General features: G+C 54.6%; 1 protein-coding gene and 1 long non-coding RNA gene across 3 annotated transcripts; one reads left to right on the forward strand and one right to left on the reverse strand.

Annotated features, from left to right (window-relative positions):
* Nucleotides 1-3,459: 3,459 nt before the first annotated feature.
* Nucleotides 3,460-7,230, reverse strand: LOC145542717 (uncharacterized). Its single transcript, XR_014080087.1, has 3 exons — nucleotides 7,036-7,230; nucleotides 6,276-6,350; nucleotides 3,460-5,888 (listed from the first exon to the last, which is right to left on the reverse strand). It is a non-coding gene; the product is annotated as an uncharacterized LOC145542717 (long non-coding RNA).
* Nucleotides 7,231-7,747: 517 nt separating this feature from the next.
* Nucleotides 7,748-15,407, forward strand: NR1D1 (nuclear receptor subfamily 1 group D member 1). Of its 2 annotated transcripts, none has more exons than XM_081582144.1 (8): nucleotides 7,748-8,284; nucleotides 11,127-11,468; nucleotides 11,748-11,836; nucleotides 11,938-12,082; nucleotides 12,438-13,081; nucleotides 13,372-13,557; nucleotides 14,037-14,247; nucleotides 14,914-15,407. In XM_081582144.1, exons 1-8 carry the CDS (start codon nucleotides 8,254-8,256, stop codon nucleotides 15,111-15,113), a joined length of 1,848 nt encoding a protein of 615 aa, XP_081438270.1. In that variant the 5' UTR covers nucleotides 7,748-8,253; the 3' UTR covers nucleotides 15,114-15,407. The 2 variants fall into 2 exon arrangements, with proteins under 2 accessions (XP_081438270.1, XP_081438271.1); XM_081582145.1 differs by lacking the exon at nucleotides 7,748-8,284 and adding an exon at nucleotides 9,038-9,355.
* The last annotated feature ends 149 nt before the right edge of the window (nucleotides 15,408-15,556 follow it).

Genomic DNA, 15,556 nt, shown 5'->3' on the forward strand with positions numbered 1-15,556 from the left:
GCAGGCTGCACATGCCCGGGCCATGTGACCCCAGCAGCCCGCGTGAGCCTCGGGCCGGCACAGCCACATTCGGCCTGGTCCTCCACCGACCGGAGAAGCAGGAGGAAAGATGGGGAAGAAGTGAAAGGGCCCTGGGCTCCCTTCCCCCGTCTCCTGGCTCTTTACCCTGCTTGCGTCTCTTTCTGCCTCTAGCGAGCCACCAGGGGAGAAAACACTCAGGAAAGGAACATGGTTTCCCCTGGGGCAGGTTCACCTCCAAGGCAGCCCTTTGGCATTTACACAACCTAGAGCCCTAGGCCCCAAAGGAACAGAAAGCCTCCCCAAGCCAAGAACACAGAATGCCAGCCTCAGCCCTCCAACTGATGTGCTAATGGCAGCCCAGAGCCAAGACTTGGTTTCCCTGCAGTCTAGGCTCCCCCAGTCAGGCTGCAGGGTCCCCTGTTTCTAGGAAGGAGGATGCCACCCAGAGACACGGTGAGTGCCCGGTCCAGGATTAGAACTAGGAGAGCTCAGGAATTTGTGGGGCTGGGGACTGGAAGCAAGGATTCTTTCTGCAGCAGTGATCTGCAGGGTGAGCAGACAGGAAGGGGAAAATCCCTCTGCCAACTGGGGATCGGGAGGAGCTGAGGGATGGGATGGGGGTGGGGGTGAGATTTGGAAGAACACTAACCCCGTCCAGCTGGAGAACAAACTCTTCCTTGCGATGCGAGAGACAAGTTCAGCCTCCATCCCTCCATCCCTCCTGCCACCCTTCTGCCCAGTCCTCCCAGCCCATAGCATCCTGTCTCAGCACTCTAACCCTAGACCCCTGCTTCCAGCCCTGGGCTCTGGCCCCCACCCATGACCCTGTTTCTGAACTGCAGTGCCTCTTGCTGGGATGTGAGATGATGCCGGAGTCAGGCGGACAGTAGGTTAGCAGGAACAAGCAAACGAACTGAGCACGACCCACATTTCCTCACCGCATCAAAACTTCGCAGATCCTGCATTGCAGAGCTAGCGCTTTTTTTTTTTTTTTAATTCTCTGCTGGGCCCCTACACACGTCTGCATTTTTGCAACCAGCACAGATTTTTTTTTTTTCAGGGTGCAAACTGCGCATTCTAATGAGCCAAAGCTCCTTCCTGTGGCATTGAAAAATCTCTTTGGCAAATTGCTTCTTCCCACCCCCACCCCCAATTTAGAAAAAGGGGAGGGATCCCAAATTTGTGAAGTCGCATCCTCCCCTTCTCCTTCGCCGGCCCCCTCCCCCAAGATACTGCAGTCTTTCCAGACCAACTAACAGCTGCAAACCAGGGGAGAGAGATGGGAGGAGGGAAAACCAGCCTTGTTCCTTCTTTCCACTCAGATTGAGCTGGCTGTCCGGGGTTGCTTTTTTTCCCTGGACTGCCCATTGCATCCCTCTTTCCCTCCCCATCCCAGCCAGTGTTTATGTAAGTCTCCCAGAAGCTACACACGGCCCCTAATGCCTGCCGAGGCTGCAGGTCCTCCAAGGTCCATCCTGCTCACGAGGACTGTCGTGAGCCTCTGGCCTCCCCCAGGCAGCTCCGAGGAGATCTGCAGAGACCCAAGGAATGAGGAGAGATGCTGGACATGGAGGTTTGAGACAGAGCTCGGGGTAAACGATGGAAATGGGGGCAGGCACACAGGCATCCCCGCCCCCACCACTCCCCCTGCACATTCCCCTGCGTGTCTGTCCTACAGAGGCTCAAGGACAGCCAATGGGCAGGTGCAGGAACCTGGAAGATGACACCACCCCTGGGCTCCAGCAGAGCATACAAAGGTCGGACAGGATGGCCTTGGCATAGCCTGTGCTGGATGCCACCACCCTTCAACCTGGCAGGGGGAACTCCATGCCAGAAGGAGGGCATTCAGGGGCTTAGTTTTCTACTGCCAAAGGCGGTCCATGTCACCTCCCTGATCCTGTGGTTTTGGTGGGATCCTGGGTTCAGAGAGGGGAATCTTCCTTTGAGTTCCCCAAATCATCTGCTGAAGAAGCATTGACCTAGGATGGTGAGTGGCTTTCAGAGGACTGTTTTTAGAAGTACTTGTCTCTCAAGCAGGTAAATGGTGAAGCAAGTTGTCATTTTCTTATGGCATTTTATACAACTTCTGTCTGTCCTTGGTGGCCTAACATACTCCTTTAACCAATTGCTTCTTTTTTTTTTTTTTTAACTGAAGCTTATATTTGAAGTGTTAGCAAGGAAAGAGAATTTTGTTTCACTGGAAAAGTCAATCAGCTCAGTAATTATAAAGGTAACCAAATATGTAACAAGTCATTTCTGGCAATAGTTCCATATCGATTGGTTCTTACCAAGGGCTCCATGTAGATATGGTTACCACTAAAGGGTCTGTGCACACAAGGCTCCTAAGGGAGGGGGGCATCCATGCAGTCTTCATTCATGTAGCCCCTGCCGAGGGTGCCTTCCAGCAAGATGGAGGTCATGCAACCCAAAAAATCCGTTTTTTTTGGGGGGGGGCATACCACCTGGCTGCAGGATCTTAATTCCCTGACCAGGGACCCGGCAGTGAAAGCGCCTAGTCCTAACCACTGGACTGCCAGGGGATTCCCATTTCCCCCCTAACCGATCCACTCTTGATATATCCCTTAGAAGGAAGTGGGTTTGCTTGGTGGCTCAACTAGTAAAGAATCTGCCTGCAATGCAGGAGACCTAGGTTCCATCCCTGAGTCAGGAAGATCCCCTGGAGAAGGGCATGGCAACCCACTCCAGTATTCTTGCCTGGAGAATCCCATGGACAGAAGAGGCTGGCAGGCTACAGTCCATGGGGTCCCAAAGAGTCGGACACGACTGAGTGAGTAACAGTTTGGAAGGAAGTACCATGGCCCTTTAAGGGGCCCAGACCTACATGTCAGTGTCCCTATCCTCATCACCAGCTAAAAAAGCTCAACCAGTGTCCTCATCACCAGCTAAAAAAGCTCGATGCCTGCTTCAGTTATCACCTCTGTAGCAGTCTACATGGAACTCTGTCTTTTATTTATTTGGCTGCATCACATCTTAGTTGAGCTTTAGTTGTAGCACGTGGGAGGAAGTTCATCTTATTGTATGTTTGTTTGCACATTATTCTGGCCCCCTTCTACCTCACAAGAAGAGGGGACTGAAGGAGGAAGGAAGGGAGGAGTTGAAGGGAAGAAAAAAAGTGGTTGCAGTGAGTTAGAGGTTCTGGATGGCTAAGGCACTTGTGGGGTCAGGAGCAAGGGGTGCTTCAGGCTTCCCCTTCATGGTGACATACCTCACTTGTAGCACCAGAATGAGCTTGCAGCTCAGACATTCCCCTTGGTGTAATCCTTCTCTCCAGGAACAGTAGTCTTGCTAGTGGAAAGAGTTTGATCCACAGGCTCTGGCTTGAATTTCCAACATCCCCATTTTCATTGTGTCTCTTGGTAGTTCCAAGAGACAGCTGGGGGAGTGTTAGCACCTCCAAAACATCCATTAACTCCACTATTATTTTTTCCCACCATTATTTAATGTGACATCTCAGTTTTACACACTTCACTTCAAATACAGCTTCAAGGCAAATCGCCTAGTCTCTGAAGCATCCTGGGCAAGTGAATAAATAAATGTCTCTAGGTCTCAGACTCCCCATCTCTAAACTCAGAATGAGACCTACAGCATAGGGTAGTTGTGGATATTCAATGAAATAATGTGTGTAATTCACTTAGCCCAGCGCCTGGCATATAGTTGGTGTGTGTGCTAAGTCTCTTCAGTTGTGTCCGACTCTTTGCGACTCCATGAACTGTAGCCCACTAGGCTCCTCTGTCCATGGGATACTCCAGGCAAGAATATTGGAGTGGGTTGCCATGCCCTCCTTCAGGGGATCTTCCCGACCCAGGGATCAAACCCATGTCTCTTAGGTCTCCTGCATTGGCAGGTGGGTTCTTTACTACTAGCGCCACTGGGGAAGCCTACAGTTGGTACTTAGGACATATTTATTATTCCCTTTCTTTGGAAAAAGGAGTACTGAGGTAAAGATAGAATCTGAGGCAAAACACATCCATGGAACCCAGCCCTGGATCATACCTCACCCTCCCTTTTTCCATCTCCCTCAAAGAACAAATTAGCTCAGACTTTAACCCTCCTACTTGATTCTCTTGAAATTCTCCCCAAGACATCAAAGCTCTGGGTGGGTTAGGGAAAGCTGGCTGGCCTTTCAGAGAACAGGAAAAAAGATCTAGGAGGGCTGGGAATGAGTCTCTCCCAGCACAGGGCTTGCTGCCTGGGTGTGGGGCATTCCCAGGGTTTCTGTCAGGGTTTGCATCACCTGGGCAGGGAGGTTATTTCCCAGGGGCAACGGTTCTCTCGGTGAGAAAGGGGCGGGGGAGGAAGACATCTACTGAAGCCTGACCTGGTTTCCAGCAAGGACCCACCCTCCTCAGTCAGTCAGTCATTCATTCAGTCAAGAAGCAGGCCCAAGATTTAGGCCACCCAGGATTTGCACAGGGTGTTGTCCTGTTACCCACAGCGTCCTACTGATGCGGAGAAAAGGTCTTGGATCAAACACACACATCCATACACACTTCTGCCATTCATGCTTATACAGTCAGACGTGCAGTCTCTACAATCACATACACACACACTCGGGCCAGAGCTTAGAGCTCTCATTCTTTTCCTTTCCTCTACCCTATCTCTGCTGTCTTCCCCAAATCAAAGAAATCCAAGAGAATTTAAGACATAGTTGGAAACACACACACATACACATACACAGAGGATCCCACCCTGTCCCTAAATGGTGAGGTCAGTCTGGAATCTCAGACTCTGAGGCATCTGTGCAGAAGTGTGGGCAATATGGAGCCAGATGTGTGTTGCTGTGCCAGGTCTTGGATTCTATCTGAGCACTGTTTATTAAGGGTCCAAATTCTTGGGCTGAATTTGGCTATGGGAGATATGGTGCATGAGTGCACACGTGTATGTGTGTGTGTGTCTGTGTGTGTGTAGAAGAGAACTGGAATGTCCAGCTGGCAGCAGGGGGTGGGAGGCCATGTTGATATACACCTGTTGTCTTAGGTCAAGGCTGAAGTGAAAGAGAAGCCAAAGCTAGATTCTATTACAGGTCCCCAAAGGCCAGACAACCCAGCCTTTTCGCCCTCCCTTTGGTGGCTCTGAGTCCCATAGTCTCTGTCCTTCTACCAGCAGCTGTTGACAGAGAGAGGAGCAGGGTGGATAGATAGAAGCTTCTGGAACAAAGGGAGAATACTGCCTCTTCATTATTCTGTATCCTTCTCTCCAGTTTTAGAAGGAAGATCCCAAAGTTACTTCTTTGTCAGGAAGAAAAGGAGGGGCCCTGTAAGAAATTCAGAGGAAGGAGGACCCAGAAGGAACCCCCCTCCTTTGCCTCCTCCCTCCCAGCCTCCGCTTTTATACCTCACACAGACTGCAAAACAACCCAGCTTTTTGCCAAGAGTTAGGCTGACTGCATTTCAGCTCATGCTGTCTCTGCCTCCTCCTCCCTCTCACTGGCTGTAAACTCAGGGAGGGAGTCTTGACCCCTGGCCCTCCCCCCATGGGAATAAACACCAGCAAGCAGAACAAGGGGTGGGCAGGGTCACCACAGCAGCAAACGGAGCTGTAGGTGCTAAACAGGGCAACTAAAGGGAGTACGCCTATGGGAGTGCTGAGGCTGGTGGGGAGCTAGAGGTCATGCCAAGGTCCCTGATTTTGAATCCAGCGGTGGCAGGTCCCTGGGCTTGGGTCCTGGCTCTGATGGAAACTCAGGCTGGTGGGGAGCTAGAGGTCATGCCAAGGTCCCTGATTTTGAATCCAGCGGTGGCAGGTCCCTGGGCTTGGGTCCTGGCTCTGATGGAAACTCAGGAAGGACACAGAGAGCGTGCAGTGTCGCACAAGGCAGCTCACCTCCCAGCTTTCCCTCCAGAGCCCTGAGGGAGGAGGGAGAGGGGGTGGAGGCCAAGTTCAGAACCAAGTTTTCCTGAAAAGCCTCTTTCCTTGTTTGTCCTAGCCCCTCCCAGGCCCTCCCACGCTCTGCTGAAGCTTCCCAGCTCTGGGCCAAGGGGCTCGGGAAGCCCAGGGAAGAGCCCACTGCCTTCTCTCTCCCACTGTTCTTGGGGACAAGGGAACAAAGCTAAACCCTAGGCCATTGTAGGGAGTCCATCTGTCTTCCCCGGGGAGGCAGAGGGTCAGCGAGTGGTCAGGCCAGCTGCCCAGCTGCCTCCCCTTCTGTCACCATCACAGTCCTCTCTGCTTACTCACTTCCTCACCACCTAGCTTACTCTTTCCCCGGGGTCCACACGCCTCCTTTTCTCTACCTCTTTGATGGCTGTGTCCAGGCATCCATCAATGCTGTCCCAGGAGTGGTCTGTGAACAAGCGGGGAAGGGCTTCCTGTGTGCAAAAAACAAACAAACAAAAGCCTCCCTAGGAGCAGTGGGACTGAGGAGGGATTAACAGGAAGCAGCAGGTGGCGCGGGTTCACTGGGCTGCTTCAAGAAGAGGCTCTCAGCTCTCCCCACACCCAAGTCCTCAAACAGGATAGACCTGGGGAATTCCCTGGCAGTCCAGTGGTTAGGACTCCGAGCTCTCACTGCCAGGGATCTGGGTTCAATCCCTGGTCAGGGATCCCACAAGCTGCATGGTGAGGCCAAAAAAACCCCAAAACAAAAAAAACATAATAGACCTCCACTGGAGACCCGTTTTCACCAGTGGGGTAGAGTTGCTCCTCCGAAGGGAGATGCTGGCTATTTTTAACCCCTGTTCAATGTTTCACTTTCATGTCAGCTCACTGCCTGATGGTAGGCAAATGAAACTAGCAATGGAGGTCTGAACTTGGGCCAGTCACTCCTTCTAAGCCTCATTCTCGTCAGTAAAGGATAGGGGGTTAAGATGATCTCTGTGTTCCCATGTGAAACCCATACTACCCTGAAGCACTGGGGGTGGAGCTGGGGGGTGTCACTCTGCCCCCAAGCCCTGCCTTACCTCTCTGGTCCTTTTATTTAGGACCTCAAAATACTTTCACCACAGTTTCCTTCCCTTGTCCTTTTTATTTCCTAGACAAAGGGAAATGACTCACCTCAAAGTCACCTTGAGTGGGTGGGGTGGTGTCATATAAGCAAACAGGGAGTCCCCAGGGACATCCTCAACCCCATGGCAACTCCTTTCCCAAAGGAGAGTAGAAGGCAAAAGGGGTCACATTTCCTTTCCTTCTCAGGACTTGGCTCTGCAGGAGCTTAAGCTCCTGACGGTGGGGCTCTCTCCCTCCCCTATCATCTCTCTCTCGTGTCACCACTAACCTCAAGGCAGGGTCAGTCCCACAATCACGTGAAGCCCTCACGTTTGCAAGATTTGCAGAAAGGGGCTGTTAGCTTTGATCTCCCAGGGAGCTGCCAAGCTTGTCAGTCCCTCCCCAGGAATTCACATGCCTCTGCCATACAAGCTTTCCAAACACGCCACCCTGACTCTTCAACGCACTCCACCCCATAAGGCTCGCAGCTCCTCCCCGGTTCCAGCAAGAGCTTTTGCAAGGCAGAAACGGGGAAATAAACGCAGTCCGCCCACTTTGCCAAAGGACTACATATCCCGACAGCCTCGGCTTTACGCAGGCGCACCCAGCTCAACGTGCCTGCTGCTGGAAAAGTGTGTCACTGGGGCACGAGGCGCTCCCTGGGATCACATGGTACCTGCTCCAGTGCCGCGTGCGGCCCGGGAACCCTGGGTTGCTGGCGCCTGCGCAGAGCCCTCTGTCCCAAGGAAAAAGGCTGGGGCAAAAGGCGGCTGAGATTGGCAGAGTGAAATATTGCTGCCGAGGGAACGTAGCAGGGCACACGTCTCGCTTCTTTGCGCCGGGGTGCCCTGTTTCTCCCCGTCACCTACTTACTTCCTGACTGCAGCCTCTCTCCCTGTGGGACTTTTGCACAAGGAGCTCCAGATTCGATAGCCTGCAGCGCTGCGGAGTCGTCAGGCAGTGGCACCCCGTGCACTGCAGAGACCCGACCCTCCTTGCTACCTTCTAGCCAGAAGTACTGCAGGCTGATTCCCTCCGCCCCTTTCCCCCACACTCTCTCTGCTCTTCCCATGCAAAACAGACCTCGGTGCCTCAGCGTCCTAACACTTCTGCAGGGCTGCAGTCCGGCCCCGCCAAGACCTTGCTGCAGAGTGCCTCGGATCCTGATCGTGAGCTGCGGGGGTCCACTCCCTGCCCTCGGCCAGTGCCCAGGGGGCGACAGCTGCAACTGTAACCTCTAGTTGTGTCAAGGTCCAGTTTGAATGACCGCTGTCAGCCAGTGAAGACATGACGACTCTGGACTCTAACAACAACACAGGTACTAAGATTCCTTTGCTACCATCATTCTTTCTCCATCACTGTCTCTCTCCTCTACGTCTTAGAACAAGAGGAACTTTGAAAGGGACTGGGGACTCCCTTGGTCAGGGGATTTGCTAGTGTGAGGGACATGGGGCTGAGATTTCCACAGCGGGTTGTTTGGCCTGGGAATGCGCCCGGAGGCGCCCCACCGTCACCCTTCAGACTCCCAAAGCTCCCTTTAGCTTTGGACTCAGATCGCAGGGAAGGAAGGAATGGAGAGAGTGGGTACGTGGTGAGATGAACAGTTTAGAGGAACTGGGAGTTTTGGAGCAGTGCCCTGAAACGCCCCCATCTATCCTCCCGCTGCAGCTGTGGCATGCCTGGATTTTTCGGAAGGAGGACCCCCTCCTTCCAATCTTCCTCTTCCCTCAGAGTCCGCAGGAACTTGAGAAGCAGAGGGGCGACCCCGGTTCCAGGCAGCAGGGACTGGGGAAATGGGTCGGATCTCACTGGGGAACCTTCAGTGACAGTAGGGAGTGGCACTTGAGGAGCCCCAAGAGTGGTGCTCTGCCCCAGGGAGGACACCCAGCGCGCCCAGGCAGCCCGGAGCGCTCACATGGCTGCAGAGCCGGGCCCACGTGCTGCGTTTGTTTTCATTCAGCAGAAGCCGTGGCCGCCACCCCATTGGTGATTGCCTCCCGGCCCCGTTACATAATGAGCTCCGCCCCCCGGTTCCCCCGGCAACGCGTGATCCTTTTTCTCCTCCCCCTGTAGTCCCGACCCAGCTGGTGTTAGGAGCTCAGCCCAAGACCCCGACCCGGGACTCCGAGGAGGGGCGGAACGGGGGCGGGGCTACTGCTCCCGATTGACAGAAGTGGAGAGGGCGGAGCCTCGGGTACTGGGGTTCCTCGTTGGGGAGCCACGTGCAAGAGTCACACGTGGAGCTGGGACGTGAGGCCGGCTGAGGGCCCGGCTCCCGCCCCGCCCCGCCGAGATCTGGGTGAAGCTGGGCTGACTCACCGCCCCCGCCTGCCTCCTTTTCCTGTCCGCTTGTCGGAGGGGGGCCCCCCTTCGCCATAACCGATGCAGAGTAAGACGGAGTCATCCCTGACCTCTCGTGGCCTCATGTTTACACTCCTCAAAGAGACCTCACATCTAGCTTTCTCCTCACTCCTTTTCAATTTATTGTCTTTGCACCTACTTCACCGTACCGCCTTTAGAGTCAGCTTCTCCACAATACAAATTCCTTCTGTTCCCCAGAATCTCTTTTCTTAGTCCTGCCAACACTCTTACCCCTTCCCCAACCAAACAAGAAGCAGCTTGCCTCCTAAGGACCTCCCCAGTCGGTAAAAAATCTGCCTGCAATGCAGGAGACCAGGGTTCAATCCCTGGGTGGTGAAGATACCCTGGAGAAGGAAATGGCAGCTACTCCAGTATTCTTGCCTGGGAAATCCCATGGACAGAGGAGCCTGGCAGGCTTCAGTCCATGGGGTCACAAGAGTCGGACACAACTTAGGGAATAAACCACCACCACCATAACAACTAGATCTCAGAAACATAGCTGAAAGGATATAAAGTCTCTTTTCATCTTTCTTTTGTTTTTTCTTCCCCACTGAAAGTAAAACTGGGGCTCTGAGAAGGGAGTTGATTTCCTCTAGATCACAAATCAAGTTGGTGGTGGTAGATCCAGATCTAAAACTAGACTGTTTTGAATGTGCCCCTCACTTCCAGGTTGGAAGTCTCTTTGGATGAAATTCTTACTTCCTTTTGGGGGATGGCTGAACTAGGTCAGGTTCATTTACCACCAAATAAATATCCCATCCCCCCACCTCAACGCTGAAACTGTAGGAGCTGGTCTGTTGTGCAACTGTTTTACAGGGAACTGGGTTCACCCTGACCAACCTTGAGCTATTTTAGGGTGGCCCTGCCCAGCTTAGTGTGTGTCAGTGGGTGAGCAAGACATGCCTCTGGAGACATGGTGGCATGGCCCGTGTCAGCTCACACGTGTCCTGGAATCCTCCCTTCTCCCACCCCACCAAGGTGGCAAGCCGAGCGAGGTACTTGGCAAAGGTGTGGCAGACAGGTCGCTTTTTTATCCTGCTAATGCAATGGGAACTCGGCCATCTGATTGGCAATATAACTAGAGGGCCAAAGTCCCTGAATGGTTAGAGAGCCAAGGTCATTGTCACCAGGCGGAGAGATCTAGAAGGGGGAATTCCAAAGCTTTAGGCTGGACAGTTTGTTCTTCACTTCTACCTCCTGCAGCTCATACTGTTAAGCCCTTCCTGGATTCAGAGATAGAGTCTACTCTGTCTGACTCTTGATTTTGGAGGCCAGGGGAACACTACTTTTGGAGATGATGTCTTTCAGTTTTGAGAGAATGTAATTGTTTTATTCTTGTAAGACCTCTGTTCTCCTCACTGTTGGCTAGCTGCCCTTCCATGGTCTCATCCCTGGTATGGTCTTGGTATTAAAATCAGCAGCTGGGCTCTTTTTCTTGAAGCTTGTGCATTATGAATGGTTTTCAGCTGCTCTCCCATCCCCAGGTCAGCTGCTGACAATTAAGTCATTAGCTGCGTTTGATACTCTAAAGGAAGTCATCCAGGGCGGGGGTGGGGGGAGCAGTACATATGTGAGATAGCCACAGAGCATCACAGAGGTCATGCCTCTAGGGAGGTACCTCACACGCAAGGCAGACGAGGAATGTACCTGCCAAGAGTTGCAGGGGTTGGATGGCCATGTCTGGTTTATGTTGGGGAATTGCTTACTGTGGCTCTTCTGGGGAAAGAGTAGGGGTGCCACATGGTTAACTTCTGAGTGCCCAATAGTTGACACCCCTTTCCCTTGTGCTCTCCTGCCAGGTGGCGTCATCACCTACATTGGCTCCAATGGCTCCTCCCCAAACCGCACCAGCCCTGAATCCCTCTACAGTGACAGCTCGAATGGCAGCTTCCAGTCCCTGACCCAAGGTTGCCCCACCTACTTCCCACCATCACCCACTGGCTCCCTCACCCAGGACCCAGCCCGCTCTTTTGGGAGCATTCCGCCCAGCTTGGGTGACGATGGTTCTCCTTCTTCTTCATCTTCCTCATCGTCATCGTCATCCTCTTCCTTCTATAATGGGAGCCCCCCAGGGGGTCTACAGGTGGCCCTGGAAGACAGTAACCGAGTGTCTCCCAGCAAGAGCACCAGCAACATCACCAGTGAGTCAGTTTCCAGCTGATTTGGGGGAAGGGAAGGTGTCCAGGTCTACTCGGGGAGTTGATCTTCATGTGACAGTTATTCCAGGGCCTACTCAGGCCTCAGGGATTTCTCCTAGAGTTACACCAGCTGCTGTTGGCCCCGTCTGGTCATCCAAGTGCCCCCTAGAAACTGAAGTTCCTCCTCAGCTCTTCTCCCCACCCAGTCTCCAGCCCAGGAAACCTCCAGCTCTCTGGCCACTCAGAAACCCCCGTTTACCTGCCACCCCTCTCTTCCCGCAGAGCTGAATGGCATGGTGCTGCTGTGTAAGGTGTGTGGGGACGTGGCCTCGGGCTTCCACTATGGCGTGCATGCCTGCGAGGGCTGCAAGGTGAGGAAGGAGGAGGGAAGGGCAGGGGCAGGTGACCCTCTCCCACAGGACACATAGGCCTGGCCTGGACCGAGATGCTCACTTGCTGCCCTGCTCCACAGGGCTTTTTCCGTCGGAGCATCCAGCAGAACATCCAGTACAAAAGGTGTCTGAAAAATGAGAACTGCTCCATCGTCCGCATCAATCGTAACCGCTGCCAGCAGTGCCGCTTCAAGAAGTGTCTCTCTGTGGGCATGTCTCGAGATGGTGAGGCAGCACTGTGGCCCCGCCAGCTTCCCCGCGCCCTCCCCCTTTCTTCCACTCGAGGTTTCTGAATTAGTCCCTCCCTTAAAAAGTCCCAAGACTGTGCATCTCGTTTGCAGAGGGGGTGGCCATATTTCATCAGGCCTTGGGTAAACATACACTTCTTTCCCATTTAGTCCCTCTGGTCTCCTCCTACCACAATCCCTACTTGGAAAACCCCCTCCATGGGTGTGGCCTTCCGGGTTTTAGTTTTGATATGGAACCCCAAGTCCTCGGGGGCTTGCCCTTTCAGGAGGAAGGAAGAGAAACATGTGAGTGTGCGTGAGAACTTCCTGACACTGCTCTCATCCTGTCACAGCTGTGCGTTTTGGGCGCATCCCCAAACGGGAGAAGCAGCGGATGCTGGCCGAGATGCAGAGTGCCATGAACCTGGCCAACAACCAGCTGAGCAGCCAGTGCCCGCTAGAGACCCCACCCACCCAGCACCCCACCCCGGGCCCCATGGGCCCCTCACCGCCCCCAGCCCCTGCCCCCTCACCCCTGGTGGGCTTCTCCCAGTTCCCACAGCAGCTGACGCCTCCTCGATCCCCAAGTCCTGAGCCCACAGTGGAGGATGTGATATCCCAGGTAGCCCGGGCCCACCGTGAGATCTTCACCTACGCCCATGACAAGCTGGGCACCTCACCTGGCAACTTCAATGCCAACCATGCCTCGGGCAACCGTCCAGCCACCACCCCACATCACTGGGAAAGTCAGGGCTGCCCACCTGCCCCCAATGACAACAACATCATGGCTGCCCAGCGTCACAACGAGGCCCTGAACAGTTTACGCCAGGCTTCCTCCTCCTACCCTCCCCCCTGGCCCCCCGGTGCTGCCCACCACAGCTGCCACCAGCCCAACAGCAATGGGCACCGTCTGTGCCCCACCCACGTGTACCCAGCCCCAGAAGGCGAAGGCCCTGTCAACAGTCCGCGGCAGGGCAACTCCAAGAACGTTCTGCTGGTGAGGGCACTGGGGGTGAGGTGGGCAGGGGGCTGGGGAGAATGGATTGAGCACAGGGTCACTGGGTGTGCGTGGAGGCTAAGTGCAGAGAGGATGTTCAGTCCTGCAGGAGGGGCTCTGCCTGGGAATCCCTGATCTCCATCTGGCACTTGATTGCTGCTTTACCTGAAAGACCCATCCTCCAAGGCCACAACGCTAACCCAGGCAGAATCTGGGGCCCAGCCCTGCTAGGGAAGCCGTCTGAACTGGCCTGGCTCATACTCCCCTCCCCAAATCCTTCCCTTTTCCAGGCATGTCCCATGAACATGTACCCGCATGGACGCAGCGGTCGAACTGTGCAGGAGATCTGGGAGGACTTCTCCATGAGCTTCACGCCCGCTGTGCGGGAGGTGGTAGAGTTTGCCAAGCACATCCCTGGCTTCCGTGATCTTTCTCAGCACGACCAGGTCACCCTGCTTAAGGCTGGCACCTTTGAGGTGAGTGACTGTTTGTGCTTCCTGCTCTCCACCTTGGGAAAGATCCAGCAGAATGGGGATCTGGGGTGGGCAGGGGCCACCTTACTCTTGAGTGATTAGGAAGGGGCACCCAGTTCTGTCTGTGGATGGCCGGAACTTGTGTCATCTCAAATGGGGTCTAATCACATCCTGTTACTGTAAAATAACACTTCAGAGTACAGCGCTACCCCCGTTCTAGGCATGAGCAAATTCACTTTGGCAAAGGGCCTTGCCCAGGGTCACAGGGAGTGACAAGGCTGAGACTTAGATTCAGGCCCACTGGATTCCAGAGCCAGTGGGATGTTCCCCATCCTTCCACCCGCCCCGCCTCACTGACCACTCAGAAACTAGCCTCAGTCTTGACTGAGAAACCCAAGGCAGCACCTGTAACCCCTTCAGAAAGCAGTAGGGGCAATTTGGCAAGTCTTCCACCCCACCCAGGATGACTGTCCTCGCCTCAGGTGCTGATGGTACGCTTTGCGTCGCTATTCAACGTGAAGGACCAGACAGTGATGTTCCTGAGCCGCACCACCTACAGCCTGCAGGAGCTCGGCGCCATGGGCATGGGGGACCTGCTCAACGCCATGTTCGATTTCAGCGAGAAGCTCAACTCCCTGGCGCTTACCGAGGAGGAGCTGGGCCTCTTCACCGCGGTGGTGCTCGTCTCTGCAGGTAGGTCAGGCTCTCGCCTGAGCCTGACCGGGGAGGAGGCGGACGCAGTTCGATTCAACACACCTTTTATGGAGTACCTACTCTAGGCCAGGCCCTGCACTGGGCACTGGGGATACAGACACGATTCAGACACAGTCTAGCTCAGGAGACAGACTCATGCCCGACTAATTATAAAACAGTGAGATAAGTGTCACAGTAGAAGCATGAACCAAGGGCTTTGGGAGCACACACAACTATTTCTGCCTGGGGAGCTGGGGAAGGAGGTGACACTCAAGTGGGGCCTCAAAGGACAAGTAGAGATACTGCCAGGCAGAGGAGGGGGGAAGGGCATCCCAGGCAGAGGGAACCACAGAGCATGGAGCAGCAGGGGAGCCAGGGCCCTCTTGGGCCTGTTCAGGGAAGGAGAGTGGCCTGGTGGGGCGGGAGCAGGGCCGGCCATGCTGAGCCTGGGCTCCCAGTTTGCAGGCATCTCCTGCTCTCGGGTCAGGGCCTGGGAGAGGGCGTTATGTTCCCCCTCCCGCTCCTTCCCCATCGGCCCTCTGAGGGGCTTCAGGGAGAGGCTGGGTGGCCACCGCTGCATCCTCGCAGACCTCCGCGTCCTCCTCCTCCTCGTCAGAGTCGGAGGAGCTCAGGGAGTCTGCCTCACTGCTGTCGTCTTCCCCACAGACCGCTCGGGAATGGAGAATTCCGCTTCGGTGGAGCAGCTCCAGGAGACGCTGCTGCGGGCTCTTCGGGCTCTGGTGCTGAAGAACCGGCCCTCGGAGACTTCCCGCTTCACCAAGCTGCTGCTCAAGCTGCCGGACCTGCGGACCCTGAACAACATGCACTCCGAGAAGCTGCTGTCCTTCCGGGTGGACGCCCAGTGACCCGCCCGGCCGGCCTTCCGCCGCTGCCCCCTTGTACAGAATCGAACTCTGCACTTCTCTCTCCTTTACGAGACGAAAAGGAAAAGCAAACCAGAATCTTATTTATATTGTTATAAAATATTCCAAGATGAGCCTCTGGCCCCCCCGAGCCTTCTTGTAAATACCTGCCTCCCTCCCCCATCACTGCACCTCCCCAGCCTCCCCTATTTAAACCACTCTCCCCCCACCCCGCTCTTTCTCTCTAGCCCCCCGATCTGTTCTATTCCTGTCTCAAATCCAATAGTTCACAGCTGAGCTGGCTTCTGTGGTGTGTGCTCGTTCTGGGGGGAGGGGGAGGAGGTGGTGGAAATATGGCCAAGGCTGGGGGCACACCTCTCCATCTGGTCAGTTTGGGGGTGGGTACTCTGCCAGCAGATGGGAGGATACAGGGAAACAGCACACAA

Source organism: Giraffa tippelskirchi, chromosome 3 (assembly GCF_054371585.1).
Source record: "Giraffa tippelskirchi isolate mGirTip1 chromosome 3, T2T-mGirTip1v1.2.pri, whole genome shotgun sequence".
NCBI classification, from domain to species: Eukaryota; Metazoa; Chordata; class Mammalia; order Artiodactyla; family Giraffidae; genus Giraffa; species Giraffa tippelskirchi.

Coding starts and splice junctions, on each gene's coding strand:
- NR1D1 (XM_081582144.1), top strand. CDS start 8,254: ATGACGACTCTGGACTCTAACAACAACACAG. Junction 11,837..11,937: donor ATGCCTGCGAGGGCTGCAAG/GTGAGGAAGGAG, acceptor CCTGCTCCACAG/GGCTTTTTCCGTCGGAGCAT. Junction 13,558..14,036: donor TTAAGGCTGGCACCTTTGAG/GTGAGTGACTGT, acceptor TCCTCGCCTCAG/GTGCTGATGGTACGCTTTGC.